At 38.9% G+C, this 15,587-nt stretch overlaps 2 protein-coding genes across 2 annotated transcripts; both read left to right on the forward strand.

Moving 5' to 3' along the window:
- The first annotated feature begins 674 nt into the window (after window positions 1–674).
- LOC132295426 (peroxidase 12-like) lies at window positions 675–3,783 on the forward strand. The gene is made up of 3 exons (XM_059793702.1): window positions 675–999; window positions 1,984–2,178; window positions 2,934–3,783. The coding sequence occupies exons 1-3, from the start codon at window positions 742–744 to the stop codon at window positions 3,555–3,557; spliced, it is 1,077 nt and encodes a 358-aa protein (XP_059649685.1). The 5' UTR covers window positions 675–741; the 3' UTR covers window positions 3,558–3,783.
- Window positions 3,784–5,057: 1,274 nt separating this feature from the next.
- On the forward strand, window positions 5,058–5,544 carry LOC132271284 (peroxidase 12-like). Its single transcript, XM_059772624.1, has one exon. It carries the CDS (start codon window positions 5,058–5,060, stop codon window positions 5,532–5,534), a length of 477 nt encoding a protein of 158 aa, XP_059628607.1. The 3' UTR covers window positions 5,535–5,544.
- Window positions 5,545–15,587: the final 10,043 nt, after the last annotated feature.

Genomic DNA, 15,587 nt, shown 5'->3' on the forward strand with positions numbered 1-15,587 from the left:
TAAAAAAGAAAAAATTAGTAATAGTATTAGCCCCCTTTAACCCATCCAAATAAGTCCAATATGTAAATCACAATTTTAAAATAAAAGCTTAAACCAAACAAGCCCTAAACAATCACTAAACCAAAACAAAGAGAATTCCTAAATTCCTAATCTTGCACAAATCAAAGAGCTTACTCTTTCTCTCCCTTTAAAGTCTAACCCTATTTCCTCAAAAAATTTTCAACTATTCAATCTTTCTATCCCTAATTTTTCTTGTTTAATATTAACCCGTAACAATTCCCGGGTTCGCCCTTGATTGGCAAGTTATATTCAATCACAAAACCATGATGTCCACATTCGCTGGTTTGCGAGAATAAGTCAGATGTTAAACGTGTCATTATGAACAAGACTCTACTTAATACCCAAGTAAAAAAAATAAAAAATAATAAAAAAAAAACGTTGTTGTAATATTTTTCTTTTCCTTCCTACCTACCCCTTTATAAAAAGCTTCTTTAACCAGACTTTTGGACACAAGACTTTACCCAAAACCAAATTAAGTTGAAGTTTTCAACAGAAAGGAACGGGACGGACTGTGGGGGTACTGACCTAGTTTCCATGTGGCTTCCTAAAACGGACTCAAAGGCTCCAAGCATATATAAATATAAGGTCAACGCTCATCATCCTATATATATATATATATATATAAGCCTCTTCCTGTGTGATCTTGGATAACAAAAAAACTGAAAAAGCTTGCTAGCAAACATGGCTTCTTCTTATTCTTCTAATTCTTTGCTTTTGGTTATATATGCAATAATAGTGTTGGCATCTCAGTTCTTTTATGTATCAGAGGCTGATCATACCTCTGCACCTGTGGTGAAGGGACTCTCGTGGAATTTTCACCATTCAAGCTGTCCTAAAGTGGAAACCATTGTGAGAAAACACCTCAGGAAGGTCTTCAAGGAGGATGTTGGATTAGCTGCTGGTTTGCTTCGCCTCCACTTCCATGACTGCTTTGTTCAGGTATTTCTCGATCAATTGTTTGCACTTTCCCCTTTTTGAAATGTTTGTACCTATTACACAATCTTTTGCTTGTAACTACGTACCTGGGGTTGGCCCAGTGAAAAAGGCTTTGGTTTTGGAATTTCATCAAGTTTCAAGTCTCAAAGTTAAATTTTTTTTAGATGCGAGTAAACGGATATAATCCGAACCTTATCTGATTTATGTGGGGATCACTTTACACATGTTTGTGAATTAGTGGAGGCAAAAATCGGAACACCTTAGGTTATAAAAAAAAACGAATTTCTAACTGCATGAAAAAAGCTGACCAATAAGTAGCAGTCTACCGATACCAGACTCCCACTTTTAAAAGAGAGATTAGGCTAGATCGAGCATATATTTGAATACCAACTAAATACAGAGAAAAAGAGGACCACGTGTTTTCTGGCATTTCATTCGGACAGTGGTCCCAAAAGGAGTGGTTGTAGGTGCTGGATCCGTGCAACCGACCTAATAGTACAAATTTAGAATAAATTATTGTGTACCCCAATTGAATAGTATGTTATTGTGAAAAAAGAAAAGGAAAAAAAAAAATATTATGTTATTTAATGGATTTTTTTATTTGGAATTCAAGCATACTGTTTTATTAAGGTTCGAATTTCTAATCTCTTTATAAGAAATAAGAGCATTGTATCGTTAAGCGGCCTTTTGATCTGTTATTTAATGGATTAACCATCAATTTTTTTTTTTTAGAAACTTCAATCTTTGAGGAGAAAGTCATAGACAAAAGAATTATTAAAACCATTTGTCAAAAGGATTTGGTATTTGTCATGTGATGTGCACTATGTATTTATTGTAAAGGGTTTATCAGAGGTGTTTTGACTTGATATATATAAACACGACTTGTTGTGTATATGATGATGGATGATGATATGCAGGGATGCGATGGTTCTGTTTTGCTTGATATATATAAACACGACTTGTTGTGTATATGATGATGATATGCAGGGATGCGATGGTTCTGTTCTGCTTGATGGGTCCGCTAGTGGGCCTAGTGAGAAAGAGGCGCCTCCGAACTTGAGTTTGAGGGCTGAGGCATTTAGGGTCATCGAGGACCTCCGTGACCTTGTGCAGAAGGAGTGCGGAAGAGTAGTCTCCTGCGCTGATATCACTGCCCTTGCTGCCCGTGATGCTGTTTACTTGGTAAAGTTAGCTAAATTTATTCATTTTTATTAACATTTTTTTTGGAATATTATATTAGCACTGTACTTTTTTATGTTTGCACTTTGTTCTTAACATAAATGACAATTTTAGTCCTAATTTTACAGTTGTCCTTTTAGATTTGCTTTCTTTGTTGCAGATCTTTATTATTTTATGTTTCTTTTGGCAAGACAAGAAAAAAAAGTTATCCCTTTTGAAGATTTTTTTTTTTTTTTGCAGGACCAAAAAATAAATAAATTACACATTAAAAAAAATTATCCCTTTTAACGAAAAAAAATCCAAAAATATCTTTATTAAAGAAATGAACTCTTTTATCAAGATTAAAAAAAAATTACAAGAAATTTATCTGTTTTAAATAATTTATCTGTTTTAAATAAAATAAAATAAAAATTATTCTATTGAATAAATTATCTCTTTTGACGGAACAATAAAAAATTACCACTTTTAGTAAGACTGAATTTTTTTTTTTGTTAGAAATAGTTAACTTTGTTGAATAAATTATATGTTTTAATTGAAAAAAAAAAGTCACTATTGAATAAATTATTTTTGTTAACTGTCAAAAAAAAAATTTATTTTTATTAAATAAATTATCTTTTTTGAGAGATCTTTTTACTATTTTCTTTAAAAGAAAAAAAAAAAAAAGTTAAGTAAATGCAACAGAAGAAAACAGACCTTTTAATTCTTGCTAAACCTCCATCTTAAGAAGTACACTAACATTTTGTTGTACGTGGCTGCAGTCCCAGGGACCTTACTATGATGTTCCGTTGGGAAGGCGGGACGGCCTCAACTTTGCAACAAGAAATGCCACACTAGCCAATCTCCCCCCACCAAGCAGCAACACCAGTGCCCTCCTCACCTTTCTTGCTACCAAGAAATTGGACGCTACAGATGTCGTAGCGCTCTCCGGTGGCCACACCATCGGACTCAGCCACTGCACCTCTTTCACTGATAGACTCTACCCGAACCAAGACCCAACCATGGACGACTCCTTAGCTGAGGACCTCAAAGGCATTTGTCCCACTGCGAATACCACCGCCACCACTGTGATGGACATCCGAACTCCAAACAAATTCGACAACAAGTACTACATTGGACTCGTGAACCGGCAAGGCCTCTTCACGTCCGACCAAGACTTGTACATGGACAGTAGGACTCGCGACATTGTCACCAGCTTCGCTGATGATCAGACTCTTTTCTTCGACCAGTTTGCGCTTTCCATGATAAAGATGGGGCAGCTGAGTGTGTTGACTGGCAGAAAAGGAGAAGTTCGTGCAAATTGCTCCGTCAGGAATTCCGATAATCATTCATATCTCACGTATATGGTGGAAGATGATGAGGAATCTAAGTCAGAGCTTCGGTAAGGAATTCGGAGAAGATGACGACGAATATAGGTCGATTGGAGCTTTAAGGGTAGTTGCAGTGTTTGAATTGTGGACATGTTTATGTTTGTTTTTCATTGCTTGTTAGGTGTGGAACTTTGTTATAAGGTGCTGATTAAGTTGTAAAAATAAATGTGGTTGACTTATTAAAGCACTACACTTTCCAATATAGATCGTAATCCACCGCCAGGAAAAAGGCTTTTAGTTATCGTAATCCATTGCCAGGAAAGAGGTGACGGAATATTTTTACTATGAAAATAAATTCTTAAGACATTTTCGGCGGTTCTTTAAAAAATATTTTGTATAAAATATACACAACTACATGTGATTTATAAATTTTTTTTATCTCCAATAGTCTGTTAAGATACACTATCACATCACCAATGTATAAAAAGGTTGTGTATTTTACACAATTTTTTTACACAGTCACGTAAATATATTTTCTCTCTCCTCCCCCTTTTCTAATCGCGGTTCTCTTTCTTCTCTCTCATTCCTTTACGCCTCTTTGTTTCCCACTTTTAGAGCATCATAGATAAGAATCTTCAACCCGTGGCAAGGTAAGAAACCATCTTTTATTTTTCATTTTTCTTTGTTAATAAAAGTAGTTTGATTAATTACTTTCGTTTCATCTTATCTTTTGTAATCATCGCCATAGATTATAGGGGTCTTTTTTTAGATTTTTTATCTTTTTACATTCTATTCTAATAAGATAAATATGTACTAACAAAAGATTTGATATATATTTTAATCATGATTTTATATAATTGTTGTTTGATACAGTTATACAAATTAAATTTTTTCTTTTTCTTTTTTGTTGATTAGTCAATTCAATCGCAATTGTTTTTGCATATTTTTTGTTTCTGTAGAAAGTAAAATATAAGGGGAAATTATTAGTTTTTTCCTAATTGAGGGAGGATTGGGACGTGAAATTTAATCGCGAAAAAGTAAATAAATCAAGCAAGTTTGTAAAAGTTATATAGGGCGTTGGGTATGACACGTAGTTTAATTGGTTGTTAGTGGGGGATATTTTTTTTACACAAAAGGTATAAAATAACCGTTAGAACTAAAAATAGGTTGTACAAAATTTTTGTGTAAATCTATTCTGACACATCAGATTTACACAAAATTATATACACAACGGTTGGAGGTGCTCTTAGTAAATAATAGGATATTTACTACGGAAATAATTTCATATTAAATTCTCTTTTATTAGGTTTGGAATTTTGGCTTCCTCGTAAATTATCTTGGATTTACTATAAATTTGAATTCGTAATAAATTACCTAGTATTTATCACGAAAAGTTTTATAGTAAATTCCGTTGTATTTACTACGAAGTTTGGTTTCGCAACAAATAAATATTGTGACGACCCTAAAACTCATAATTCGGTTCATTACTGAAATGGTCTAAATTGCCAACTCAATAACGAGTCAAAGTGCGGAAGCTAAGGTCAAAATGGCAAAAATACTGAGGTTAAGGGTAAAATGGTCATTGTCCAAAGTAGATCGTCATACACCATCGGACTCAGCCATTGCACCTCTTTCACTGATAGGCTCTACCCCAACCAAGACCCAACCATGGACGACTCCTTAGCTGAGGACCTCAAAGGCATTTGTCCCACTGCGAATACCACCGCCACCACTATGATGGACATCCGAACTCCAAACAAATTCGCCAACAAGTACTACATTGGACTCGTGAACCGACAAGGCCTCTTCACGTCCGACCAAGACTTGTACATGGACAGTAGGACTCGCGACATTGTCACCAGCTTCGCTGATGATCAGACCCTTTTCTTCGACCAGTTTGCGCTTTCCATGATAAAGATGGGGCAGTTGAGTGTGTTGACTGGCAGAAAAGGAGAAGTTCGTGCAAATTGCTCCATTAGGAATTCCGATAATCATTCATATCTCACGTATATGGTGGAAGATGATGAGGAATCTAAGTCAGAGCTTCGGTAAGGAATTCGGAGAAGATGATGAGGAATCTAGGTCGATCGGAGCTTTTAAGGGGTAGTTGTAGTGTTTGAATTGTGGACATGTTTGTGTTTGTTTTTCATTGCTTGTTAGATGTGGAACTTTGTTATAAGTTGCTGATTAAGTTGTAAAAATAAATGTGGTGGACTTATTAAGACACTATACTTTCCAATATAGTTCGTAATCCACTGCCAGGAAAGAGGCTTTTAGCTACGGAATATTTTTACTACGAAAACAATTTCTTAGTAAATAATAGTATATTTACTACGGAATTAATTTCATAGTAAATTCTATTTTATTAGGTTTGGAATTTTGGCTTCCTAGTAAATTATCTTGGATTTACTTCGAATTTGAAATCGTAATAAATTATCTAGTATTTATCACGAAAAGTTTTATAGTAAATTTTGTTGTATTTACTACGAAGTTTGGTTTCACATCAAATAAATATTGTGATGACCCTAAAACTCATAATTCGGTACATTATTGAAATGGTCCAAATTGCCAACTCGATACCGAGTTCAAAGTGCGGAGGCTATGGTTAAAATGACAAAACTGCCAAGGTCAAGGGTAAAATGGTCATTGTTCAAAGTAGATCGTCATACGTAGTCACCTAAACATGAATACATCCATAAAATGAATTACCAACTACCTTAGGGCAAGAAAGAGTGCCCAAAAATAAGCAACAAGGGAAGAACAGAAAAAGGGGAAAGTGTCAGTCATCGGTCGACGTGAAAGGCTCACACGATGACCAGTTAGGCCAACTCGGTCGACATGAAACCACTTTGAGTCGATCGAAAACTGTTGCGTCCCAAATAACACACTATGCTACAATAAAAAAGGAGATATCGGTCGACGTGTATGTGCTAAACGTCTATCGGAACTCTGCTGTTGTCATTAGAATGGTCTAAAAATCTATAAAATGGCCTTGATCATCTATGGATCATTTTAAACATCCAAATAAGCCTAAATATGGGATATAAGCTATCCTTAAGTTGGTGCATGGCATGGCAAGGCGAAATCCAAGATTTAAAGTGTGTGAAGCATACATAAATATGCATTAAACTTCGAAAATACATTCATTGCATAAGTTGGCTCAAGGCCTCATTACATCATTTGAAATATCATCAAAAGATGCGGGAAGAATTAATTAAGGAAACAAGTCAAGCTTGTGAAGCATACATAAATGTGCATTAAACTTCGAAAATACATTCATTGCATAAGTTGGCTCAAGGCCTCATTACATTATTTGAAATATCATCAAAAGATGCGGGAAGAATTAATTAAGGAAACAAGTCAAGCTTTTTTTTTTTTTTTTTTTTTTTTTTCTCTCCTCTCCACGTTATCCAATCAGCCTATTTCTCTCTCTTAATTTGAACACAAAATTTTTAAGATGAGGCTATTCTAAAGCTCAAAAACATGAAGAAAAAAAACAGAGAAAAAAAAAATCAAAACATAATTAAACAACACGTAAAATTTTTGTAATGAGGTTATTCGAAAGCTCAAAAATGCTAACAAAAAAAAAATAAAAAAATAAAAAAAATAATAATAATAATCTCAAATAGAATGACATAGTGTCACGAACATGATAGATGAAGTCTAATGATAAGCGCCGAATATTGCATATTCAAGTGCCCTTTCTTGCACTAGTTAAGTCCATGAATGGAGTATAATGTACAGTTTAATTCCATTTGTGTATGTATTTCTGATTTCAGGTATTCTGCCCGAGAATGATCAATGAAGCGGTTTTGACATCATTTGTGTTGAAACATGTGCGCCGTTCGGGGAGTCATTTTGGATCAAGTCCCTTCTGTTGCCGTTATTGCGCCCCTCATGGTGGAGCTCGCATCAACGCTCCGGCTCGGAAAGGCTTGCAAATAAAGCCTGGTTTGAAATGCAGCTGCAGGCCCCCGTGGACGCCCGCCGTGCCATCGCGGGCCCCCGCCATTTTCCCATGCTCTCTGCCTCATTTGGCAGGGCCTCTCAAAGCCTCCGCGAAGGCTCCCACAAGCCCCCGCGGGCGCCTGCTGAACCACTGCGGGCGCCCGCCAAATGCTCCAGTAGCCTCCCTCGCCAAGTCAAGGACCCGCGGGCGCCCGCCGGCGTACCGTGGGCCCCCGCCGATCTGCAGACAGCTCTGCATTCCTACTTCCAATGCTATCCCTTTGACTTATTTTTGTGGCTTTAATCCTCCTAGGGTTGGTAGGGCACAAAAATGGGGGGAAATGGAGAGGCCAAGAAGATATATGAGAGGCTTGAAGCGTAGAGAATCTTATCTTATCTTTGCAAGATTTCTAGAGAGAGAAAAATTGAGTTTTGAAGGACTTGGTGGGTCTTGAAGCTTGGAGCTTGAAAATGGAGGGGGAGGGCAGGCTTCTTCCTTCTTCTAGGGCATCCATGGGTAACTAACTCTTCCTCTAGGGAGGTGATGAAGCCCTCCCCTTGTAAGCATGTTCTAGTGTAAATTCTATTTTGGGAGAACAATGTATAATTTTTGGTCATTTCATGATCTAGAGCATCATATGTGATTGTAATGAATTTCAATGCCTATACATGATTATTTTGAGTTATTCATCTTGTCTTAGATGGTTTCTTTTCCTAATCATATTGCTTGCACTTTCAAAGTGACAATGAAAGTTAGATCATGGAATGGATTTAATGGCATGGAGTTGGAGAACCTAGATAGTCCATTGCTTAGGGTGCCCTCTGATGGTCTATACTTGATTCTTAGCTTTGTGTGCTTCCATCATTTAATTAAAGGCTTGATAATCTTTGGCTTAGTAAACATGTTGAAGGCTACACCGTAATTTAAGTAGTTCAAGCATGTAAAGCTTTGATGGATTATTCTTGTGTTTGATTTAATGAATCTCTTGAGGATATCATAGCAACCAAGGGTTGTTATGTATCATAACCACCATTTATGTTGATTTTCCCAATTTAGTCCTAATCTAGCATGTGCATAAGGTTGGAGCGGATTCACTTCCCTAGTCCTCTTTACTTGTATTTCATCTCATTTAAATTCTTGCAAGCTTTTATTTTATGCATATTGATTTCATAAGCTTAAGTGACAACCAATAAATCCTCTATGAACACCCGTATCATTCTAAAAAGACTCTAGACACTTAGGTTGCCATAGATTAGCGCAGTCCTAGTGGTTCGACTTACCCGACCAATAGCCCTATTTTACAATGATTCGTGCTATTGCGAAGGTTGATTTATTATAGATCGAATTCTCAACCGATCAATTTTTGGCGCCGTTGCCGGGGACTTGCACACGGTTGAGCAACCGAAGTTTTGGGGTTAATTTTAGTTTGATTGTTAATATTGTGATTTGTGAATATTTCTTGTGCGGTTTTAACCATCTTATGTTTTAAAGTGTTTGTGAGATTCTAGGGACTCAAGGCTCACCGGAAGCACACTAGCGAATCTGTAAGTCTAGAGGACTTCAGGTAAGCCTCTTGACCTTCGTTTCGAATTTGTAATATATCATGCATATGTTAAATTTAGTGATAGTTAAATTGTGAGCCCTTGTCGAGGCTATTTTATTGTATATTTTCAACTGCAAGCATCAGTCCTTGTCGTGGCCAATTTTATTTCTGTCTTGATAATTGAGAAGATAGGGAACATCGTATGTGGAGTTGTAGAAGATGAATTGTTGTGATGATTGTGTTGCGAATTGTTGATATTCGGCCGTAGATCACTTTCCCTACCCACAATTGACTCGCCAATTGATATAAATTCACTTGAAAGAACTCTTAGACGAAACCTTAGGGAATCCTCTCATATAAGAGAACTTGAAACTGAATTTAACACCATGGCGAATAATGAAGAAAATCTGGGAAATTAAGGGGTCAATAATGATAGGGCCGAAATTTCAAATGTAGAACCAATGACTTTCAGAGACCATTTCATCCCTACCACCTATGCTTCACCTTCATACATAGTGATGCCAAACATCGATGCGGCTCAATATGAGATCAAATCAAGTACCATTCAAATGCTTCCATCATTCCATAGCCTTGATAATGAAGATCCGTATAAGCATCTTAATGAATTCCTTGAAATCTGTTCGACCATCCGGTTGAGAGGTTTCCCTGAGAATGCACTCCATCTACATCTTTTCCCATTTTCTTTAAAAGACAGGGCAAAGTATTGGTTGAACTCACTCACTCCAAATTTCATCACTTCTTGGGCTCAATTACAGTAAGAATTCCTTAAGAAGTATTATCCGGTGAGTAAAACCAACCAAATGAGGCGTTCCATTCTTAACTTTTCTCAAATGGATGGAGAACAACTCCACGAAACTTGGGAAAGGCTACAAGATCTTCTTAGAAAATGTCTGCATCATTTGATTCCAAAATGGCAATTAGTGCAAGCTTTCTATGCTGGCTTGACCGAACCCCATAGATTCATGGTTGACTCTTCTTGTGGTGGGATGTTCATGTCCAAGAATGCAGATGAGGCTTGGACCCTACTAGAGAATTTAAACGAAAATTCACTTCAACATAATTCTCGTAGGGCCCCGACCTCAACCAATGCAAAGAACACCAACCCTTGTCAACCAAAGTCAATAAGGGAGGAATCATCTCAAGTGGATGCCATAGCTCATAAATTCTATCAATTGATGGCACCACATCTCTCTCCTTCATTATCTCAAAATTCGGCAAGTTCGGTATGCTCATCATGTACTAGTCCATTCCATCTCATGGAAGATTACCCCACACCGGAGCAATTTCCCAATTCAAATCAAGAGCAAGCGAATGCCATGTTCTCAAGGCCCGGGAATAATCCATATTCCAACACTTATAATCCGGGTTGGAGAGATCATCCGAATTTTTCGTGGCGGCAATAAGCCCCACAAAATTCCCAATTCCAAAATCAAGGGCATCAAAATCAGTCCCCTCCTCAATTTCAAAATAGGCAATTTCCAGCCTCTTCAAGCTACCGTCCTCCGTATAATCCAAATGTCTGTAATCAACCTCCGGTGTACCCAACTGATGAAATTGTGGCTGCAAACAAGCAAATGATGGAGTCATTAAACAAGCAAATTATGGATTCCAACAAGCAACTCTTGACATCTTTGCAGCCTACTCTTCAAATGGTTCACTCTCATATTCAATCCATAACTAAGCTCGAAAATTAAGTGGGCCAAATAGCTAACTTTGTGAACCAATTGCTTCAAAAGGACAAAAGTAAATTTCCCGCTCAACCATTTGAAAATCCTAGAGGGATGCATGCGATTGATGAAACCCCTCCATCGAGTGGGCCGAGTCATGAGCATGTTCAAGCAATCACCACCCTTAGGAGTGGTAGAGTGGTTGACAACAAGGTTGATGGAGACAAAAATGATAAAGAACCTTCTTTGAAAAATCTAAATTCAAGCTATTCTAATCGAATTCCAAGCTCTTCTCGTCTAAATACCATTCACGGAAACCCAAATGTGGAAACTACTTATGAGCCAAAAGCTCCGTTTCCTCAACGTCTTCAAGAGTCAACACATATGGGGAATAAGAATTGTAAAATTCAAGACATGTGGGAAGTTTTTAAGCAAGTGAAGATCAACTTGCCCCTCTTGGATGCTATCAAGCAAATCCCTCCCTATGCAAAATTCTCAAAAACTTGTGCACTCAAAAGCGCACTTCTAAAAATCTTTTGCCAAAGAAAGTGAGGTTAACTGAAAATGTTAGTGCTATCATTCAGCACAGAACTCCTCCAAAGTATAAAGATCCGGGTGCCCCCACAATCTCTTGCGTCATTAGTGACAATAAAATCGAGGGGGCCCTCCTTGACTTAAGAGCTAGTGTGAATTTAATTCCATACTCAGTTTACTTATAGCTTGGTTTGGGAGATCTAAAGCCGACTTCCGTGGTTTTGCAACTTGCTGATAGATCGGTCAAGCATCCACAAGGTATTCTTGAGGATGTTATCATCCAAGTGGACAAATTCTATTTCCCGGTAGACTTTGTGGTTCTTGACGCGGAACCGGTCCATGATCCAAAAAAGCACATTCCCGTGATCCTTGGTAGGCCATTCTTAGCTACGGCTAATGCCTCAATTAATTGCCGAACCGGGGTGATGGACATTGCTTTTGGAAACATGAAAGTCAAACTCCATATCTTTCATGCAACTCAACATCCTTCCAATGAGGATGATTATTTTCTTGTTGATATCATTGATGAAGTGATCGAAGAATCTCTCCCCTTCATTCTAAGCAAGGACCCCCTTGAAACTTGCATGTCTCATTTCGACTTCTCAAACTTTGACATTGATCAATCTATCCAAGAGTTAATTCTCTGCTTGATGTTGATGCTATCATAGACATTCCCCCTTGGAAAATTCCGAAAGAGCCACTTCCTCAGCTCTCCACTACTCCTCTGGTTCCATCTCTGAAGTCTCCACCACAACTTGAGCTTAAGCCGCTCCCGGCCCATCTTAAGTATGTATTCCTTGGTTCAAATCAAACTCTCCCGGTCATCATTGTATCGGACCTTCTAAAGGACCAAGAAACTAACCTTTTAGCGGTGCTACAAGAGCACAAAGAAGCTATTGGTTGGGCAGTGGCTGACTTGAAAGGAATTGACCCCTCCATTTGTATACACCGTATTCATATAGAGGAGGACGCAAAGCCCACTAGAGAGGTTCAACGCCGGTTAAATCCTAATATGAAAGAAGTGGTAATGAAGGAAGTGATAAAATTGCTAGATGCGGAAATCATCTACCCCATCTCTGATAGCAAGTGGGTAAGCCCCACACAAGTTGTTCCCAAGAAATCCGGTCTCATCGTTGTTGAAAATTCAGCGGGTGAGCTCATGTCGCAACGAACCACCACCGGGTGGCGTGTGTGCATTGACTACCGGAAGCTCAATTCGTCAACTAGGAAAGATCATTTTCCACTCCCATTTATTGATCAAATCCTAGAAAGGTTAGTCGGCCAAAGCTACTATTGTTTTCTTGACGGTTATTTCGGCTATAACCAAGTGGCAATCGCCCCCCAAGATCAAGAGAAAACAACATTCACATGCCCCTTTGGAATCTTTGCTTATCGTCGCATGCCTTTAGGGCTATGTAATGCTCCGGCAACGTTTCAAAGGTGCATGATGTTCATATTTTCCGATATGGTTGAAAAATTCTTGGAAGTTTTCATGGACGATTTTTTCATCTTTGGCTCCTCCTTTGATTCTTCTCTCAAAAATTTATCTCTTGTGCTCCAAAGGTGTAAGGAGACAAATCTCATTCTAAGTTGGGAGAAAAGCCACTTCATGGTCCAAGAAGGCATTGTTCTAGGACATGTCATTTCTAAACGGGGAATTGAGGTGGACAAGGCAAAAATTGAGTTAATCTCTAATCTTCCTCCTCCGAATTCTGTCCGTCAAATCCGTTCCTTTCTTGGCCATGCCGGATTTTATCGTCGCTTCATCAAAGACTTTAGCAAAATTTCTCGGCCCTTGTGTAATCTTCTTGCCAAGGATGTTCCGTTCAATTTTGATGAAGCTTGCATGGAAGCTTTCATTAAACTTCGTACTCTTCTTTCATCAGCCTCAATCATGAAACCGCCCAATTGGTCTCTCCCCTTTGAGATCATGTGTGATGCATCGGATTATGCATTAGGTGTGGTTTTGGACCAGCATGTGAACAAGCTTCCGCATGCCATCTATTATGCGAGCAAGACTCTTTCTGATGCTCAGTTAAATTACACCACCACTGAAAAAGAATTGCTAGCTATGGTGTATGCCTTGGATAAATTCCGCTCCTATCTTCTTGGTTCCAAGGTCATAGTCTTCTCGGATCATGCCGCTCTTCGGCATTTGTTAGCGAAAAAAGAGACCAAACCTCACCTAATTCGATGGATACTCTTACTTCAAGAGTTTGACATCGAAATCCGGGATAAAAAAGGGGCTGACAATGTTGTCGCCGATCATCTCTCTCGCTTACTCATTGAAAAATCCTCGGAATTTACTGCCGTCCGTGATTCCTTTCCGGATGAGTAACTTTTCCAGATTTCCCATTCAACTCTCCCTTGGTTTGCAGATATTGTCAACTACCTTACGGTAGGCAAACTTCCCTCCAATTGGTCCAAACAGGAAAGAGACCGTTTCTTCTCCCAAGTTAAGCATTTTTTTTAGGAAGATATGGAACTATTCAAGTATTGCCCGGACCAAATCATCCGGCGATGCATTCCCGAAACGGAGACCACTAGCATTCTAAATTTATGTCATACTCTTGCTTGTGGTAGCCATTTTAGTGCCAAAAAGACAGCCGACAAAGTCCTTCAAAGTGGATTTTATTGGCCATCCTTGTTTCGGGATACTTACAACTTCTGCAAATCTTATGAGCATTGCCAAAAGCTCGGGTCCATGTCTAGGAGAGACATGATGCCCTTCACTCCAATCTTAATTATTGAAATTTTTGATGTGTGGGGGATCGACTTCATGGGACCATTTCCATCTTCTTATGGTTATGAGTATATCCTTGTAGCGGTGGATTATGTTTCCAAATGGGTTGAAGCAGAGGCTACCAGAACCGATGATCATAAAGTTGTGATCCAATTCATTCAATCCAACATCTTTAGTCGTTTTGGTACGCCCCGAGCAATCATTAGTGACGGTGGATCTCATTTCCGAAATCGTTACCTTAAATCCGTCCTCTCCAAGTACTCCGTCCTTCATAAGGTTGCCACACCTTACCATCCTCAAACGAGTGGTCAAGTGGAAGTATTTAATCGGGAGATTAAGCACATCTTGGAAAAAACAGTTCGACTGGACCACAAAGATTGGTCGTTGAGACTAAACGATGCACTTTGGGCTTACCGGACAATTTATAAGATGCCCATTGGCATGTCGCCATATCGGCTTGTCTTTGGAAAAGCTTGCCATCTCCCAGTCGAACTAGAGCACCGTGCCTATTGGGCCATAAAAAGGCTCAACTTTGATCTCCAACAAGCCGACTCTACTCGGAAATTGCAGCTCAATAAGCTCGAGGAACTTCGAAATGATGCGTATGAAAGTGCCAAAATCTATAAGGCAAAGACTTAAGCTTTTCACGACAAACATATTGTCAAAAAGTCTTTCACCCTTGGACAGAAAGCCTGGCTTTTCAATTCAAGATTGAGACTCTTTCCCGGTAAACTCCGTTCACGGTGGAATGGTCCATATGTCATCACCGCCGTCTTCCCTCATGGTGCAGTTGAACTCCAAGATCCTACCGATGGATCTCTCTTCAAGGTTAACGGCCAACGCCTTAAGCCTTATGTTGATGGCATAGTCCCTATTCGAAAAGTTGAGAAAGTCCTATTGACGGACCCAATTTATGAGGACTAGTGCGCTATGCTAAGCCTGGTTCGTCTAGCTATCGACATTAAATTTAGCATTCATGAGAAGCAATTCTTCCGAATTCTTAGCTTCCGTCTTCTACATGTCCAATGACAAGACTTCTCCGAGAAGTCGCGAAGTCGACCAAGAATGTGCATGTTTCCTAAATTGGTTCATCGAGCACTTCGGAAATTCCATTTGGTCATTTTCATCATGTCTATATCTTTGTTCAACTTCGGGAAATATTCGAAGTCGTTTGGACACGTCTCCCATTCTATCCAAAGTTCTTAGTGTTTGCATCTTATGACCGTTATGGTGAATTAGTTCGTTCCATTTCATTCTTCGCAGTCATCACGACCCAGTTGCTCTCCAATCTATGTTGGAAGTTCATGTACTTCCGCCAGTGTGTTGGAAAACCTGAATTGGCTGCACAAGGCAGCATTACAAGAGCTCCACGGGCGCCCACTGTGCCACCGCAGGCGCCCGCGAATCATGCCAGTGCACTCAGCAGCACCGCGGGCGCCCGCGGTTTCCCTCCGCTGCCAATTAAATGGGCTTTCAAGCCCATTTGGTTTCTTTTAAACTCTTCCTATTCTCTCTACTCTCGCCCCACCCCTCTCAAACCCTACAATTATCCGTCTCTCTCTCCCAATATTCATCTTCCCATCTCCAATCGCCATCATCATCATCCAATATCAAAAATCCATTCTCCTCATCTATCATTTAAGCTTGT

The sequence above is a fragment of the Cornus florida genome, unplaced genomic scaffold, assembly GCF_030987335.1.
Source record: "Cornus florida cultivar Cherokee Brave unplaced genomic scaffold, ASM3098733v1 CherokeeBrave_3.0.0_Hap2_Chr01, whole genome shotgun sequence".
NCBI lineage: Eukaryota > Viridiplantae > Streptophyta > Magnoliopsida > Cornales > Cornaceae > Cornus > Cornus florida.

Coding starts and splice junctions, on each gene's coding strand:
- LOC132295426 (XM_059793702.1), top strand. CDS start 742: ATGGCTTCTTCTTATTCTTCTAATTCTTTGCTTTTGGTTATATATGCA. Junction 1,000..1,983: donor TCCATGACTGCTTTGTTCAG/GTATTTCTCGAT, acceptor GATGATATGCAG/GGATGCGATGGTTCTGTTCT. Junction 2,179..2,933: donor CCCGTGATGCTGTTTACTTG/GTAAAGTTAGCT, acceptor ACGTGGCTGCAG/TCCCAGGGACCTTACTATGA.
- LOC132271284 (XM_059772624.1), top strand. CDS start 5,058: ATGGTCATTGTCCAAAGTAGATCGTCATACACCATCGGACTCAGCCAT.